The sequence below is a fragment of the Cucurbita pepo genome, chromosome LG20 (genome assembly GCF_002806865.2).
Source record: "Cucurbita pepo subsp. pepo cultivar mu-cu-16 chromosome LG20, ASM280686v2, whole genome shotgun sequence".
Classification (NCBI taxonomy): Eukaryota; Viridiplantae; Streptophyta; class Magnoliopsida; order Cucurbitales; family Cucurbitaceae; genus Cucurbita; species Cucurbita pepo.
The window spans coordinates 6,924,914-6,939,752 of record NC_036657.1 but is presented as its reverse complement, the minus strand read 5'-3'; the positions used below and the strand labels follow the sequence as shown (position 1 = coordinate 6,939,752).

Below are 14,839 nucleotides of genomic sequence, written 5' to 3'. Positions count from 1 at the left end.
GCATATTCCATAGGTTGGTAATGAAGTTTTCGTCTATTTTTAACTTTTTTTTTTTCTCTTAGAAAAAATAACTGTAATAATATTTTTAATTTTTTTTTAAATGAATGGTACTAATGCAACTTTTGAAAGTTTGTGACTATATATTAATAATAAAATTATACACTTTTTTCGTTAATAAAATGCTAAATTAATTGAAAAAAATTGACTTTGGAATTGTGTAAAAAAAAAAAAATACGCCTAAACTTTCAAAAGTTTCTATAATACTATTAAACTTAAAAAAAAAAAATCAGTTCTTGATAAAAATAAAAAAAATTAATACCATGTTTCAAAAATACTCCAAAACACAGTTTTTTAACTTTGAAGAGCGTTTAAAAAATACTCTTAATTTTTCAAAAGTTTCATTAACACCCTTAAATTTTTTAAAAAACTTAAAAAAAGCTTGAAAAATACTTTTGATTTTTTTTAAGAATTAAAAAAACACGTTTACAATGGTAACATTAAAAAATACTCATGAACTTTCAAAAATAACATTAAAATTAAAATGTTGGGAGGTAATTTACAAGGTATCAACCGAATGTTTTTATCCATATATTTAGATAGTAAGAAATTTTATTAAAAAATAAATAGGTAAAGGATGTCAATGTTACCTTTAGTTTTTTTATGGGTATTTTTTAAATATAGTACTAACTATATTTTTGTATTGAAACTTTTTAAATTAACTAAATACTAATACTAAGTATAAAATATTATTAATTTTTTTTTTAAATGAATTTAAATGGATTGAAACTCTTAAATATTCATAAGTATTTATTAGACAAAGTTTCAGATATATGTATATATTTTATTAATTTAACTTTAAAATATACTATTAAAATTTGTAAAATGTCACTAATATTTTTTAAACCAACTTAAAATCTTTAATATTTTTTATTATTTATTATAATTTAACTTATATTCTAAGATTCTCAATTTTTGGAGTTGTTTCGAATTTATAATTTGAAATTTTCTCCATATAATGACAATAAAATTGGAGATTAAGCAAGTAATGACGTTTTAAAAGGACTAGAAATCTCGAGACATTGCTTATGTTGAGCTGCGTAAAGATTGTGAATTTACAACCAACCAAAAATCTCGAGGCATTACTTGCGTCGAGTTAAGTAAAGACTAGGAATTTACAACCAATCAAGAATCTCGAGGCATTGCTTACCTCAAGTTAAGTAAATATTAGGAATTTACAACCAGTAGAGAATTTTGAAGCATTCCTTACGTCGAGTTAAGTAAAGACTAGGAATTTACAGCTATCATCGTTGCACACTTTCGACATATCTTATTCTTCTTCGATTTCTTACGGTTAGTTGTTGCATGCTATCGTATCTCAAGCAACAAAATATTATAATGTTATCATTACTTATAATCATTGTTTTAAAGCTGAAAACGCTTATTTGGTGTGCATTTGGCGAATGGGGCCATTCTACAGGTTTGAACTCCATAGTGTTTAAAAAGCAACACTCGAGCACAAAATTACTAAATCCAAACATTCTATACTATTCGGACGAAGTTTTTATAAAATTAGAGACCCAAATCCTTCTCGCTCGCTTCCCCTAAGATACGTTTAATAAAACATTGAATTTTAGAAGGTTTTTTTTTTTTTTTTTGTAGGCAAAAATCAATTTTGAATTTGTAACTAGTTTATAATTAAAAATCTTTATGGGATAATAAAAATAAAGTTTTAATTTAACAAAATATTTACTAATTCGAATTAAAAAATTTAAAAGGTAGAATTTAAAAAATAAAAAAAAGAAAATTGTTAGGTAATTTTTAAAGTTTACGCATTAAATAAATATAAAATTAAAAATTAAGGGGTATATTTGACATTTTATATAAATTTATTGTTATTTATATAAATATAACATTAAAATTGGTTTTCCGTTATAAAAAGAAATAATGTCATTCTTATTAGTTATTAGTGATCTGTGACGATAATCGACCAATCAAAAGCTTTCTCATTTCCAGCTCGACAATTATTTTTTCTAATCTGACTAACGGCGTCGTTTTGGCCCATTGACCTTTGGTCATCAGTCGCCACTTATAAACCCTTCCAAACTCCCCAGATCTGTTTTTCGGATCCGAAATTCTTCTCACAATGGCTACTCGAACTCTTCTTCTTCTTGCTGTGGCTGCTCTGCTTCTCTTCTCCAATTCCGTTCTCTGTAAAGATGATTCCCCTGCCAAAGATCCACCTGCCAAGGCTACCGACGACGACGATGAAGATCTCAGCTTCCTAGAGGAGCCGAACGAGGCCAACGGTGCCTCCGGTCATAATCTCCCTGATTTTGATAATTTCGAAGGAGGAGCTGAGGATGAGGATTTTGGGGACTTCTCCGACTTCGAAGACTCGGAAGGTGATGGAGATGAACACAAGGCGCCGGTGGTGGATGACAAGGACGTTGTTGTCTTGAAGGAGGGTAACTTCAGTGATTTTGTCAAGAAGAATCGGTTTGTTATGGTGGAGTTTTATGCTCCATGGTGTGGTCATTGCCAGGCGTTGGCGCCAGAATACGCGGCTGCGGCCACTGAATTGAAGGGCGAGAACGTGGTTTTGGCGAAGGTTGATGCGACGGAGGAGAACGAATTGGCGCAGCAGTATGATGTTCAAGGATTTCCTACTGTTTATTTCTTCTCTGATGGAGTCCACAAGCCTTATCCTGGACAGAGGACCAAGTAAGTGTACTGAATTATAAGTTTTATTTGGCTCTGATTGATGCTTCCGAAATGGAGCGAATTCTCGACTTCAGATTTGTGTTTTTTACTTCGAGATCTAGATAGTTGAAATGTTTACTACAATGCGTTGATAAGTCAACGTTATATTACATCTCTGATCTGTGCGTGTTCACTGTTCATGGTTTACATACGTATTTATACGCTTATTGCCACGTCTTTTTACAGGGATGCTATAGTAACCTGGATCAAGAAGAAGACCGGACCTGGTATTTACAACATAACTTCGGTGGAAGATGCTGAACGGATTCTGACTTCTGAAACTAAGCTTGCTGTTGGTTACCTGAACTCCTTGGTGGTGAGTTTACTCGGTTCTGTTTGTTTTATGTGCTGTTCCCTTTATATGCTTGCATTTATGACTTTTGATTTGAAATGTGATGCCATTTCTTCGATCGACTTCATGAACTGTACAAATCTATACGGATACTGTAGTGTCAGTTGCTCAATGGACAAATCTATACGGATACTTACTATTTTCTTCATGATCTCGTGTTGCTATTTGACAGGGCTCTGAGAGCGATGAGCTTGCTGCTGCTTCAAGACTGGAAGATGATGTCAACTTTTACCAAACGGTGATTCCTGAAGTGGCAAAGCTTTTCCACATTGAAGCTTCAGCGAAACGCCCTGCCTTGGTCCTGCTTAAGAAGGAGGCTGAAAAACTGAGCCGCTTTGGTTAGATTATTACTTTGTTTTTTAGTAATCACTTGAAGAGATTCCTTAAAATGAGATATTTTGGCTGGATTGAAATTTACTGAGTTTCGTTTCTCGTACAGATGGGGAGTTTTCGAAGTCTTCAATTGCTGAATTTGTATTTGCCAATAAGCTTCCTTTAGTTACAACGTTTACTAGAGAAAGCGCACCTTTGATTTTTGAAAGTTCAATTAAGAAACAGGTATTGTAGTATAAAATATGCTCCTTGAAATGGCTATCACCTTGAACAACTTTGTGAAGTTCAGCTCAAGAATTCCTTTATTCTTGACACATTTGTGTTTTTCTCGCAGTTGATTCTATTTGCAATTTCAAATGATTCAGAGAAACTCCTCCCCATATTTGAAGAATCAGCGAAGTCTTTTAAAGGAAAGGTACAGTTGTTGATAAGTAGACCTTTAACAATTAACTTGAGCTTTTCCAGACTGCTAGCCCAACAATATAGATTTTGCTCATTAGCTCATCATGTTTCTTACTACATTTTATTTAATAGGACTGTAACTATTGGCTATGAACAGAGTAGGGTATTTGAACTATAATTTTATTGTCCATAATCGGGAAGCAAAGTTCAAAATTGAAGGCTCGGTCTCTGTGAATAGGAATATATGTTGCCCTTGCGTCGTAAATTCAGAAAATTGTCTTGTTTGTTTCATGTAGCTATTAACGAGGAGTTGTGAGATGCATTTTTATGCTGGACTTCTGATTTGCAGTTGCAGCATTTTGCAATCCAAGGGTTGCCTTCTGTATTTTCATTTTAAATTTTGTATGTTTGATGCAGCTCATTTTCGTTTATGTGGAGATTGATAACGAAGATGTTGGAAAGCCAGTATCAGAGTATTTCGGCATTAGCGGCAATGGTCCACAGGTTTCATTTCTAGATACACTTTACAGATGTTTGCTTAACTTTATTAAAGCTTGAGATTGGCAAGTCTAAATTAGTGTAATATGCATTTGGATTATATGAAAAATGATATAGGTTATGGAAACACGAGTTCATGTAATCTATACTTTTTTCATGTGTTTCCAAAGTTGAAATTGTTTACCTATGAACATCAATTTCCATTTAATGGGTTGTATTTAAAGTTAATATGTTAAAGAAATGAAATGAAAATACTACAATGAAAAAATAATTTTACAAATTGGCTTTGAAATTGAAAACATGGTAGTAAACTCTTTCATAAATGAATGCAACTCAAATTTTAAAACATATTGTACTTCACTTGAAATCGGGATGGTGCGAAATTTCTGCTTGATGAGGAAGTTCGGTCGAACTTGGTTGTTCGTATATTTAAATGTCGTGATGAAATTGAAAATTTTGCTTTCATATAGGTTCTTGGATACACTGGAAATGAGGACAGCAAGAAATTTGTGCTTGATAAGGATGTTACCTTGGAAAATATTAAGGTCCAGCAATTCATCTTCCTTCCTATCCCCGTAAAGATTATCTTGTTTTGCTTTGACTTTTCATCTAATTTCTATTTCCCCATCCGATTCAATGGATAGGCTTTTGGAGAAAATTTCTTGGAAGACAAGCTAAAACCCTTTTATAAGTCAGATCCCATTCCTGAGACTGTAAGTTAAACTCACTCACTTTTCCTGTCAGTACAACTTTACTTTTCTTATTTGATCTCTCGAATGTGTTTTTTCCTTGTTTGTGTAGAATGATGGCGACGTGAAAATAGTGGTTGGAAATAACTTCGATGAAATTGTTTTAGATGAATCCAAGGACGTTCTCCTCGAGGTATCGAGTAATTCAACAAGCATTTATGTGTTCGCCCTCTCATGTTAGTTCTTTATATACTAATTTAGGTTTCCTTTCCAGATTTATGCTCCTTGGTGTGGGCATTGCCAAGCACTGGAACCAACTTACAACAAGCTTGCTAAACATCTACGTGGCATCGATTCACTCGTCATTGCTAAGATGGACGGCACAACAAATGAGCATCCCCGGGCAAAGGTATCGTGATTTTGTTGTCACCTTTTTGCATTTTTCATTGTTGCTCTTACACATTGGAAGGAAAATCCCTATAACTTGATGATGGTTGATGATGGGTGTTTTGGTTTTAGGCCGGCCTCGTTTGATTACCATTTGATTTTTGAAAATTGTGTCTGTTTTCTCACAATTTCTTTATAACCGTTTTTTTTTTTTTTTTAGTTCACAATCAAATTCTTAAAAGAAAAACAAGTTTTTAAAAAACTACATAAAAACTTGGCTTCGATTTTAAAAACAAGTTCATAATTTTCAAAATTTGAAAGATCAAACGGTTATCCACCCACTGGGGTACATTTTTTGTTGTTGTTGCTATAATTTTTTTTTCTCTCTCTTTATATGGGACCATGATGGAACATATGAGATAGAGTACGTTACATAGTCTGCTTTAGGGATTGACAACTTACCCATTCGGTGACTTTGACACTGGATGTTTCAAAAATGGGGTACTGTCGGAGTGGGTGAATTCAATAATAGACGCCTATTGGCATTCTAGTCTTCCTTCTCCTTTCAGGGCCTACCCGAAAGAGAATCCAGTGTTTCTTGGTCATGAATATCTGAATAGGATGGACCGCCCCGTAGTTTGCTTTGAACTGGAATGTCTATTATCTATACAGGGGATCTTTCAAGGGAGAAGATCCGTCGACCTAAGACTAAGAGAAGGGTCTATCTATTTTATTTAGTTATCCAGTTAAACCAATGATTCGTTATTGTCTGCTACAAACATTTCATCCATGCGTATTTTCCAAGGATTGAACTGAAACTTATTAGAAAATTGTTTGCTCTTTGTTGTTTCAACAGTCCGATGGATTCCCAACAATTCTGTTTTTCCCTGCGGGAAATAAGAGCTTTGATCCTGTAAGTAAACATCAATCATAAACTTTGATTCATATTCTCTCTTTATTCATTGTTGTATATTGCCCCGCTTGCTCCCGAGAAGTAATTGGATCCGTTTCTGATTTCTAGATCACTGTCGATACCGATCGAACGGTTGTGGCGTTCTACAAATTCCTAAAGAAAAATGCATCAATCCCATTCAAGTTACAGAAGCCAGTCACTTCAAGTCCAAAGGCTGGGGATGGTGAAGGCAAATCCGGTGATGATGCGAAAGAAAGCGCAAAGAGCAGCACCACTGACGTAAAGGATGAATTGTGAAGAGGTATTGTAGTTTTGTAAGTTATGCATCATCTTTTATTCCCCTTTTTGTTGCCTCCCAGATTTGTAGACGACAATACTACAAACCAAAAATCGAAACAAAACACCGGATTTTTCCCCCTTACTAGAGAAGTCTTGAAAGAAACTAATAACATAGATGCCTATTTTATTCTATTTTTTTTTTAGTTTTTCCAATTTAGTTTCAGTATCCCTACGTTTTAGTTCGATTTTGTACTAAAACTTTCAAAAGTAACGTTAATGCCCTTTGATTTTTAGAGAAAAAAAAAATTAGAAATAATTTATAAGATGTAAATAGATGTTTTCGTTCATAAAATTTTTTAAAATATTTTTTTTATAATAAAGATTAAAGGTGAAATGTTACTTTAAAATTTCTTGGGTATTTCTTGAAAATTCAAAGGTAGTTTGGTATTATTATTTAAACTTAAAAGGGATATTCTTTTTAGATACTTTTTATTAATTTAGTAAGAAAAAAACTATAAAAAAGGAACATTTTGGTTGTCATTGAAGAGTTTATAGTATCCAAAATGATCTCTCCAACCACAATTAGTGGTCTTTCCCCAACATTCTATTTGGACCAAATATAATCATTTTTCATTCTCTAATCATATTCTTTTAAATAAAAAAAGAAAATTCGTGAAAAACAACTCAATGCCCAAAATAGGTTGAAATTTAACTTCCATAAATAAATAAAATAGTGGGCCAAATAGGTTGAAATTTAACTTCCATAAATAAATAAAATAGTGGGCAAATGATAGAATGGTTCGAAATTGTATCTAATATGTTTTAAACAAAAATAAAACAAAAATAAAATGGATTCTCGAGAAAACAAGAGTATAATTGTATAATTGAAACATAATTCAACCATTGTATTTCAACCATTGTAAGAGGTCGGTCAGTTTAGAATTGACACTCAATAAGTAATGTAGTACTCTTATTTTTTTTAAAAGAAAATTTGAATATTGGAAAGTATTTATTTATTTTTTTAAATTGAATATTGGAAAATGTCTAATAAATTTATATATTTTCAATTTGTGTCTATCTCAAACTTTTAATTTTGTATTTAATAGCTTTCACTTGTAAATTTACATTTGATTAAATTTAATTTTTTTTTATTAGATTGGTGTTTATTAGATGTGAAATCAATGGCTTAAAATTTTATTTGACACAAAGTTAAAAGTAACTTTTACACGCAACATTAATACTTGTGAACTTTGACCGGTCTTAAAAATATTTTTAAACTTTTAAAAGTTCAAAAAAGTATAGTAAGATTTCAATTTTTTTTTTTAAATTCTAATTTTAAATAGAAACCATTAGACTTTTTAAAATTTAAAAAAAAAACTTCAAAATTACTCTTACCATTAATATATATAAAGGATAGTAGTACCACATTTAAAAAATACTCATAAACTTTTCAAAGCAACAATAATACCTTTATACTTAACTTTTCAAAGCAATATTAATACCTTTAAACTTAAAAAAAAAATATAATTTAAAGCTTGAGGACGATTTATGAGGGATAAATAGACGATACATTAATACCTTGAAACTTAAAAAAAAATAAAAATAAAGCTTTAAGACGATATATGAAGTGTAGATAGACGATTTTTGTTGAAACTTTTTTAAAAGTTTAAAAGTATTATTAAAATTTATGAATGGATAAGGATATTTTTTTTTTAGGCAAAATACAAATTTTTAGAACTATTTTTATTAATTTAAGCAGGTAATAGACATTTATTTTGAATATCCGTCTAATATTATAGGAAGATGACCTGACTATAGTTAGTTCCGATCCAATCACCCATATAATATTAAAAATAAAAATAAAAATAAATATTATATATTTAATTAATAAAAAAAAAGGAAAAAAAGTAATTTGTGTTGACTTTGTGAACTCGAAGGCAACTCCCTAAGCATCTTCCTCTTAACTTTAAACAATCACTTTTATTTTTTCCCTGAAAATTTCAAAATCCCAACGCCGCCTCTCCCGGTGTCTCCTCCGTAACACTCGCCGGTCAGCCGTCGCCTCCGCCGCTTTCTCCTTCACTCCACCTACGTGGCTCAATCTCGGCCGTCCCTCTATTTTCCGTGCTCGTGAATCTAGGCCCCTCGCTTTTTGCTCATCCCGATACCAGATTTCGAGAACAGATCTGCTTCCAAACCAATCCACTCTCTTCTAAATTCTCGTTTTCTTTTCCATTTCCTTTCAACTGCTCGGATCGTGTTCTTCGTTCGCCTTCTTCTGGATTTTGTAGAAGATTCGAGAAAATATGGCCAAGGTCACATCAATTTGTTGCGCGGTTCTTTCGGTTCTGCTTTTGGCGCAGTTCTCTGTTTCTGTGGATTTTCCCGCGGAATCTCCCGCTCCGCCACCGCAGACTGGCGCGGATTCCCCTCCGCCGCGTTCTCCTTCGAGAATCTCCAGTCCTCCGGCTCCATCGCCTCGGAATGCACCGGTGAGTTCTCCTCCATCACCTCCACTATCAGATCTTGCTCCTGGTTCGTCTCCAACTCCACCGCCTCCTCCTTCCTCTTCTCCGTCTCCACCGCCATCCGAAGCTAGCGACATTAGCCGGAACAATGTGAGCAAAAACGACGAATCGGATGAAGAATCGAAGAACGGAATGAGTGGAGCGAAGAAATTCGGAATCGCAATAGGAGTGATCGCGGCAGTTGCTTTGATTGGATTCGGAGGATTGGTGTACAAGAAGCGCCAAGACAATATTCGCCGGTCTCGCTATGGATATACAGCGAGGAGAGAGCTTCTGTGAAGATCGCCATGGCTCTGGTACCTTCTCGATTAATCATTCTTTTTGCGCGAATTACGATTCCATTAAACGTTAGATCATATAGTTTTTGAATTTAGATTTCATAGTCTGCTTCCTGGTTTCATCGTCTGATCTTCTCCTGAGAAGGTTTCGGAAGAGAAAATTGTTGAGAATTCATCAAATTCTTGAAGATTTGATTCCTCCATATTTACTCAAATTCTGCGTGGAATTATTGTTTCTCTTCAAATTACTTCCCCAAATCAGAATCATTTTCATTCCGTTGTCGTCTTCAATCCCTTACCATTTGTAATGTTCATTAAATTTGCATACTGACAGAAGAATTCAACTGAATCTGTTTCTATCTGTAATGTTCATTAAATTTACTCAAAAAATTTTTTTTTTTTAAATTTAAATTAATCTGAACAATAATGGCGAGAAATTTGAAATAAAGTCAAATTTTTTATTTATTATTATTATTATTTTTAAAAAGAGGAATCTTTTATTTTCTTTTTAAATTTAAAAATAGTTTTGTAGTCTATAAATAAGTCTAATAAGAGACAAGAGATTTTTAAAATTTTGTTTAATTGTAATTTTGTAATTTTGTCTTTTTATACTTTTATTTAATGAACTAACAAAATAATAATTATTACTTATTTGTGACAAATTCTTTCTTTTTTACTATTATTGTTATGATTAAAAACATGTTACTATTTGATTTTCAACTTGAATCATTTTTTAATTAATTTATTTGAATGATTAAAGATATGTTATATTATAATTTTAAATATAATAAAAGTAATTTAAATCAATTTTTTTTGTTTCAAAAACTTAAAAAATATTACTCTCAAGTATCAAGTTAATGTATATTAAGTTTAAAAAGTGCCAATGAAATTTCAAAAAAGTAATATTATTCTTAAATTTTTAAAAGAAATTCTTAAGTTACTAATAATTTTATTAAAAGTAATAGTATTTTTTTTTAAAAAAAAAATAAAGATATTAATGAAAATTTTAAAAAATTTAAAAATATTTTTGATATATTTAAAATAAAATATCAACTATTCCCATATAAGAATTTTTTTTTTTTTTTTAAATGTTGAAGAGTATTATTAAAATAATTCAATTAATTAAGACGTTCAAATGTTCAAATATTCTCATTAAAAGTTAAGACTCATTATTCATTTTCCGAACCGTCTCCATCCGAAAAAATTAATAATCACTATTCATTTTCCAAATAAAATTGTTTGAAAAGGATTTTAATTTTAAGATATTTTACTCCAAAATATTATATTTGGAGCATGCTATTTCAAAAAAAGAAAAAAGAAAAAAAAAGGATAAATAACACAATNATTTGGAGCATGCTATTTCAAAAAAAGAAAAAAGAAAAAAAAGGATAAATAACACATTTTGTCATTAAAATTCAATAAAATTTAATTTGTAATAATTTAAATCACAGGTAACAATTGAGTTCATTTACTATGAACACATTTCACCAGTTATTTTTATTTCATTTATCAATATATATATATAATTTTATTAAATTTTAGTAATACTTTTTCCGACATGGAACCAATAAAAAATTTAAAGTGGATCGACGGTTTGGGCTTCCACTATGGGCCAACGGTTTGAGCTTCCAATATGGGCAGACGGTTTGGGCTTCCAATATGGGCAGACGGTTCGGGCTTCCAATATGGGCCGACGGTTTGGGCTTCCACTATGGTCCGACGGTTTGGGCTTCCAATATGGGCGGACGGTTTGGGCTTCCATTATGGGCCGATAGTTTGGGCTTCCATTATGAACTTCCACTATGGGCCTATTTGGGCTTCTACCATGGGCCTACATGGGCTTCAACTATGGGCTGACGGTTGGGCCTTCCACTATGGGCATTCTTGGGCTTCCACTATGGGCCGATCTGAACTTCCACTATGGGCCTCCTTGGGCTTCCACTATGGGCTGACGGTTTGGGCTTTCAATATGGGCCGTCGGTTTGGGATTCCAATATGGGCTGACGGTTTGGGCTTCTACTATGGGCCGACGATTTGGGCTTCCAATATGGGCTGACGGTACGGCTTCCACTATGGGCCGACGTTTTGGACTTCCAATATGAGCGTTTTGGGCTTCCCATATGGGCCGATTTGGGCTTCCATTATGGGCCGACATGAACTTCCATTATGGGCCTATTTGGGCTTCTACCATGGGCCTACTTGGGCTTCCACTATGGCCGATCTGAACTTCCACTATGGGCCTATTTGGGCTTCTAGCTTGGGCCTATTTGGGCTTCCACTATGGGCTGACGTTTGGGCTTACACTATGGGCTGACGGTTTGGGCTTTCACTATGAGCCGACGGTTTGGGCTTCCAATATGGGCTGACGGTTTGGGCTTCCAATATGGTCTGACGGTTTGGGCTTCAAATATGGTCTGACGGTTTGGGCTTTCACTATGAGCCGAGAGTTTGGGCTTCCAATATGGGCTAACGGTTTGGGCTTCCAATATGGGCTGACGGCTTGGGCTTCCAATGTTGGCTAACGGTTTGGGCTTCCACTATGGGCCGACGTTTTGGGCTTCCAATATGGGCCTTATGGGCTTCCCATATGGGCCGATTTGGGCTTCCATTATGGGCCGACATGAACTTCCATTATGGGCCTATTTGGGCTTCTACCATGGGCCTACTTGGGCTTCCACTATGGCCGATCTGAACTTCCACTATGGGCCTATTTGGGCTTCTACCATGGGCCTACTTGGGCTTCCACTATGGGCTGACGGTTTGGGCTTTCAATATGGGCCGTCGGTTTGGGATTCCGATATGGGCTGACGGTTTGGGCTTCTACTATGGGCCGACGATTTGGGCTTCCAATATGGGCTGACGGTACGGCTTCCACTATGGGCCGACGTTTTGGACTTCCAATATGAGCGTTTTGGGCTTCCCATATGGGCCGATTTGGGCTTCCATTATGGGCCGACATGAACTTCCATTATGGGCCTATTTGGGCTTCTACCTTGGGCCTACTTGGGCTTCCACTATGGGCTGACGGTTTGGGCTTTCACTATGGGCCGTCGGTTTCGGCTTCCAATATGGGCTGTCGGTTTGGGCTTCCACTATGGGCCGACGATTTGGGCTTTCAATATGGGTTGACGGTTTAGGCTTCCACTATGGGCTGACGATTTGGGCTGCCAATATTGGCTAACGGTTTGGGCTTCCACTGGGCTGACGGATTTTGCTTCTAATGTGGGCTGACGGATTGGGCTTCCACTATGGGCAGACCTGAACTTCCACTATGGGCCTATTTGGGCTTCTACCATGGGCCTACTTGGGCTTCCACTATGGGCTGACGGTTTGGGCTTTCAATATGGGCCGTCGGTTTGGGATTCCGATCTGGGCTGACGATTTGGGCTTCCACTATGGGCCAATGGTTTGGGCTTCCAATATGGGCGGCCGGTTTGGGCTTCCACTATGGGCCGACAATTTGGGCTTCTAATATGGGCTGACGGTTTGGGCTTTCACTATGAGCCGAGGGTTTGGCCTTCCAATATGGGCTAACGGTTTGGGCTTCCACTATGGGCCGACGTTTTGGGCTTCCAATATGGGCCCTTTGTGCTTCCCATATGGAACGATTTGGGCTTCCAATATGGGCCGACATGAACTTCCATTATGGGCCTGTTTGGGCTTTTACCATGGGCCTACTTGGGCTTCCACTATGGGCGATCTGAACTTCCACTATGGGCCTATTTAGGCTTCTTGTTTGGGCCTACTTGGGCTTCCACTATGGGCTTACGTTTTGGGCTTACACTATGGGCTGACAGTTTGGGCTTTCACTATGAGCCGACGGTTTGGGCTTCCAATATGGGCTGACGGTTTGGGCTTTCACTATGAGCCGTGGCTTTGGGCTTCCAATATGGGCTAACGGTTTGGGCTTCCAATATGGGCCGACGGCTTGGGCTTCCACTACGGGCTGACGGTTTGGGCTTCCACTATGGGCCTTTTGAGCTTCCACTATGGGCCGATTAGGGCTTCCATTATGGGCTGACATGAACTTCCATTATGGGCCTATTTGAGCTTCTACCTTGGGCCTACTTGGGCTTCCACTATGGGCCTATTTGGGCTTATAGTTTGGGCCTACTTGGGCTTCCACTATGGGCTGACGGTTTGGGCTTTCACTATGGGCCGTCGGTTTCGGCTTCCAATATGGGCTTCCACTATGGGCCTACGATTTGGGCTTTCATATGGGTTGACGGTTTAGGCTTCCACTATGGGCTGACGATTTGGGCTGCCAATATTGGCTAACGGTTTGGGCTTCCACTAAGCTGACCGATTTTGCTTCTAATGTGGGCTGACGGATTGGGCTTCCACTATGGGCCGACCTGAACTTCCACTATGGGCCTATTTGGGCTTCTACCATGGGCCTACTTGGGCTTCCACTATGGGCTGACTGTTTGGGCTTTCACTATGAGCCGACGGTTTGGGCTTCCAAAATGGGCTGACGGTTTGGGCTTCAAATATGGGCTGACGGTTTGGGCTTTCACTATGAGCCGAGGCTTTCGGCTTCCAAAATGGGCTAACGGTTTGGGCTTCCAATATGGGCCGACGGCTTGGGCTTCCAATGTTGGCTAACGGTTTGGGCTTCCAATATGGTCTGACGGTTTGGGCTTTTTCTATGAGCCGAGGCTTTGGGCTTCCAATATGGGCTGACGGTTTGGGCTTTCTCTATGAGCCGAGGCTTTGGGCTCCCAATATGGGCTAACGGTTTGGGCTTCCAATATGGGCCGACGGCTTGGGCTTCCAATGTTGGCTAACGGTTTGGGCTTCCACTATGGGCCGACGTTTTGGGCTTCCAATATGGGCCTTATGGGCTTCCCATATGGGCCGATTTGGGCTTCCATTATGGGCCGACATGAACTTCCATTATGGGCCTATTTGGGCTTCTACCATGGGCCTACTTGGGCTTCCACTATGGCCGATCTGAACTTCCACTATGGGCCTATTTGGGCTTCTAGCTTGGGCCTACTTGGGCTTCCACTATGGGCTGACGTTTTGGGCTTACACTATGGGCTGACGGTTTGGGATTTCACTATGAGCCGACGGTTTGGGCTTCCAATATGGGCTGACGGTTTGGGCTTTCACTATGAGCCGAGGCTTTGGGCTTCCAATATGGGCTAACGGTTTGGGCTTCCAATATGGGCCGACGGCTTGGGCTTCCAATGTTGGCTAACGGTTTGGGCTTCCACTATGGGCCGACGGTTTGGGCTTCCACTATGGGCCTTTTGAGCTTCCACTATGGGCCGATTAGGGCTTCCATTATGGGCTGACATGAACTTCCATTATGGGCCTATTTGAGCTTCTACCTTGGGCCTACTTGGGCTTCCACTATGGGCCTATTTGGGCTTATAGTTTGGGCCTACTTGGGCTTCCACTATGGGCTGACGGTT

At 36.9% G+C, this 14,839-nt stretch overlaps 2 protein-coding genes across 2 annotated transcripts; both read left to right on the top strand.

Moving 5' to 3' along the window:
• The first annotated feature begins 2,102 nt into the window (after positions 1-2,102).
• On the top strand, positions 2,103-6,805 carry LOC111783316 (protein disulfide isomerase-like 1-4). Its single transcript, XM_023664237.1, has 12 exons — positions 2,103-2,721; positions 2,947-3,076; positions 3,285-3,450; positions 3,552-3,670; positions 3,780-3,860; positions 4,265-4,351; positions 4,816-4,890; positions 4,990-5,058; positions 5,147-5,227; positions 5,309-5,443; positions 6,278-6,334; positions 6,443-6,805. Exons 1-12 carry the CDS (start codon positions 2,144-2,146, stop codon positions 6,629-6,631), a joined length of 1,767 nt encoding a protein of 588 aa, XP_023520005.1. The 5' UTR covers positions 2,103-2,143; the 3' UTR covers positions 6,632-6,805.
• Positions 6,806-8,555: 1,750 nt separating this feature from the next.
• LOC111783319 (classical arabinogalactan protein 5-like) lies at positions 8,556-9,770 on the top strand. Its single transcript, XM_023664240.1, has one exon. It carries the CDS (start codon positions 8,920-8,922, stop codon positions 9,418-9,420), a length of 501 nt encoding a protein of 166 aa, XP_023520008.1. The 5' UTR covers positions 8,556-8,919; the 3' UTR covers positions 9,421-9,770.
• Positions 9,771-14,839: the final 5,069 nt, after the last annotated feature.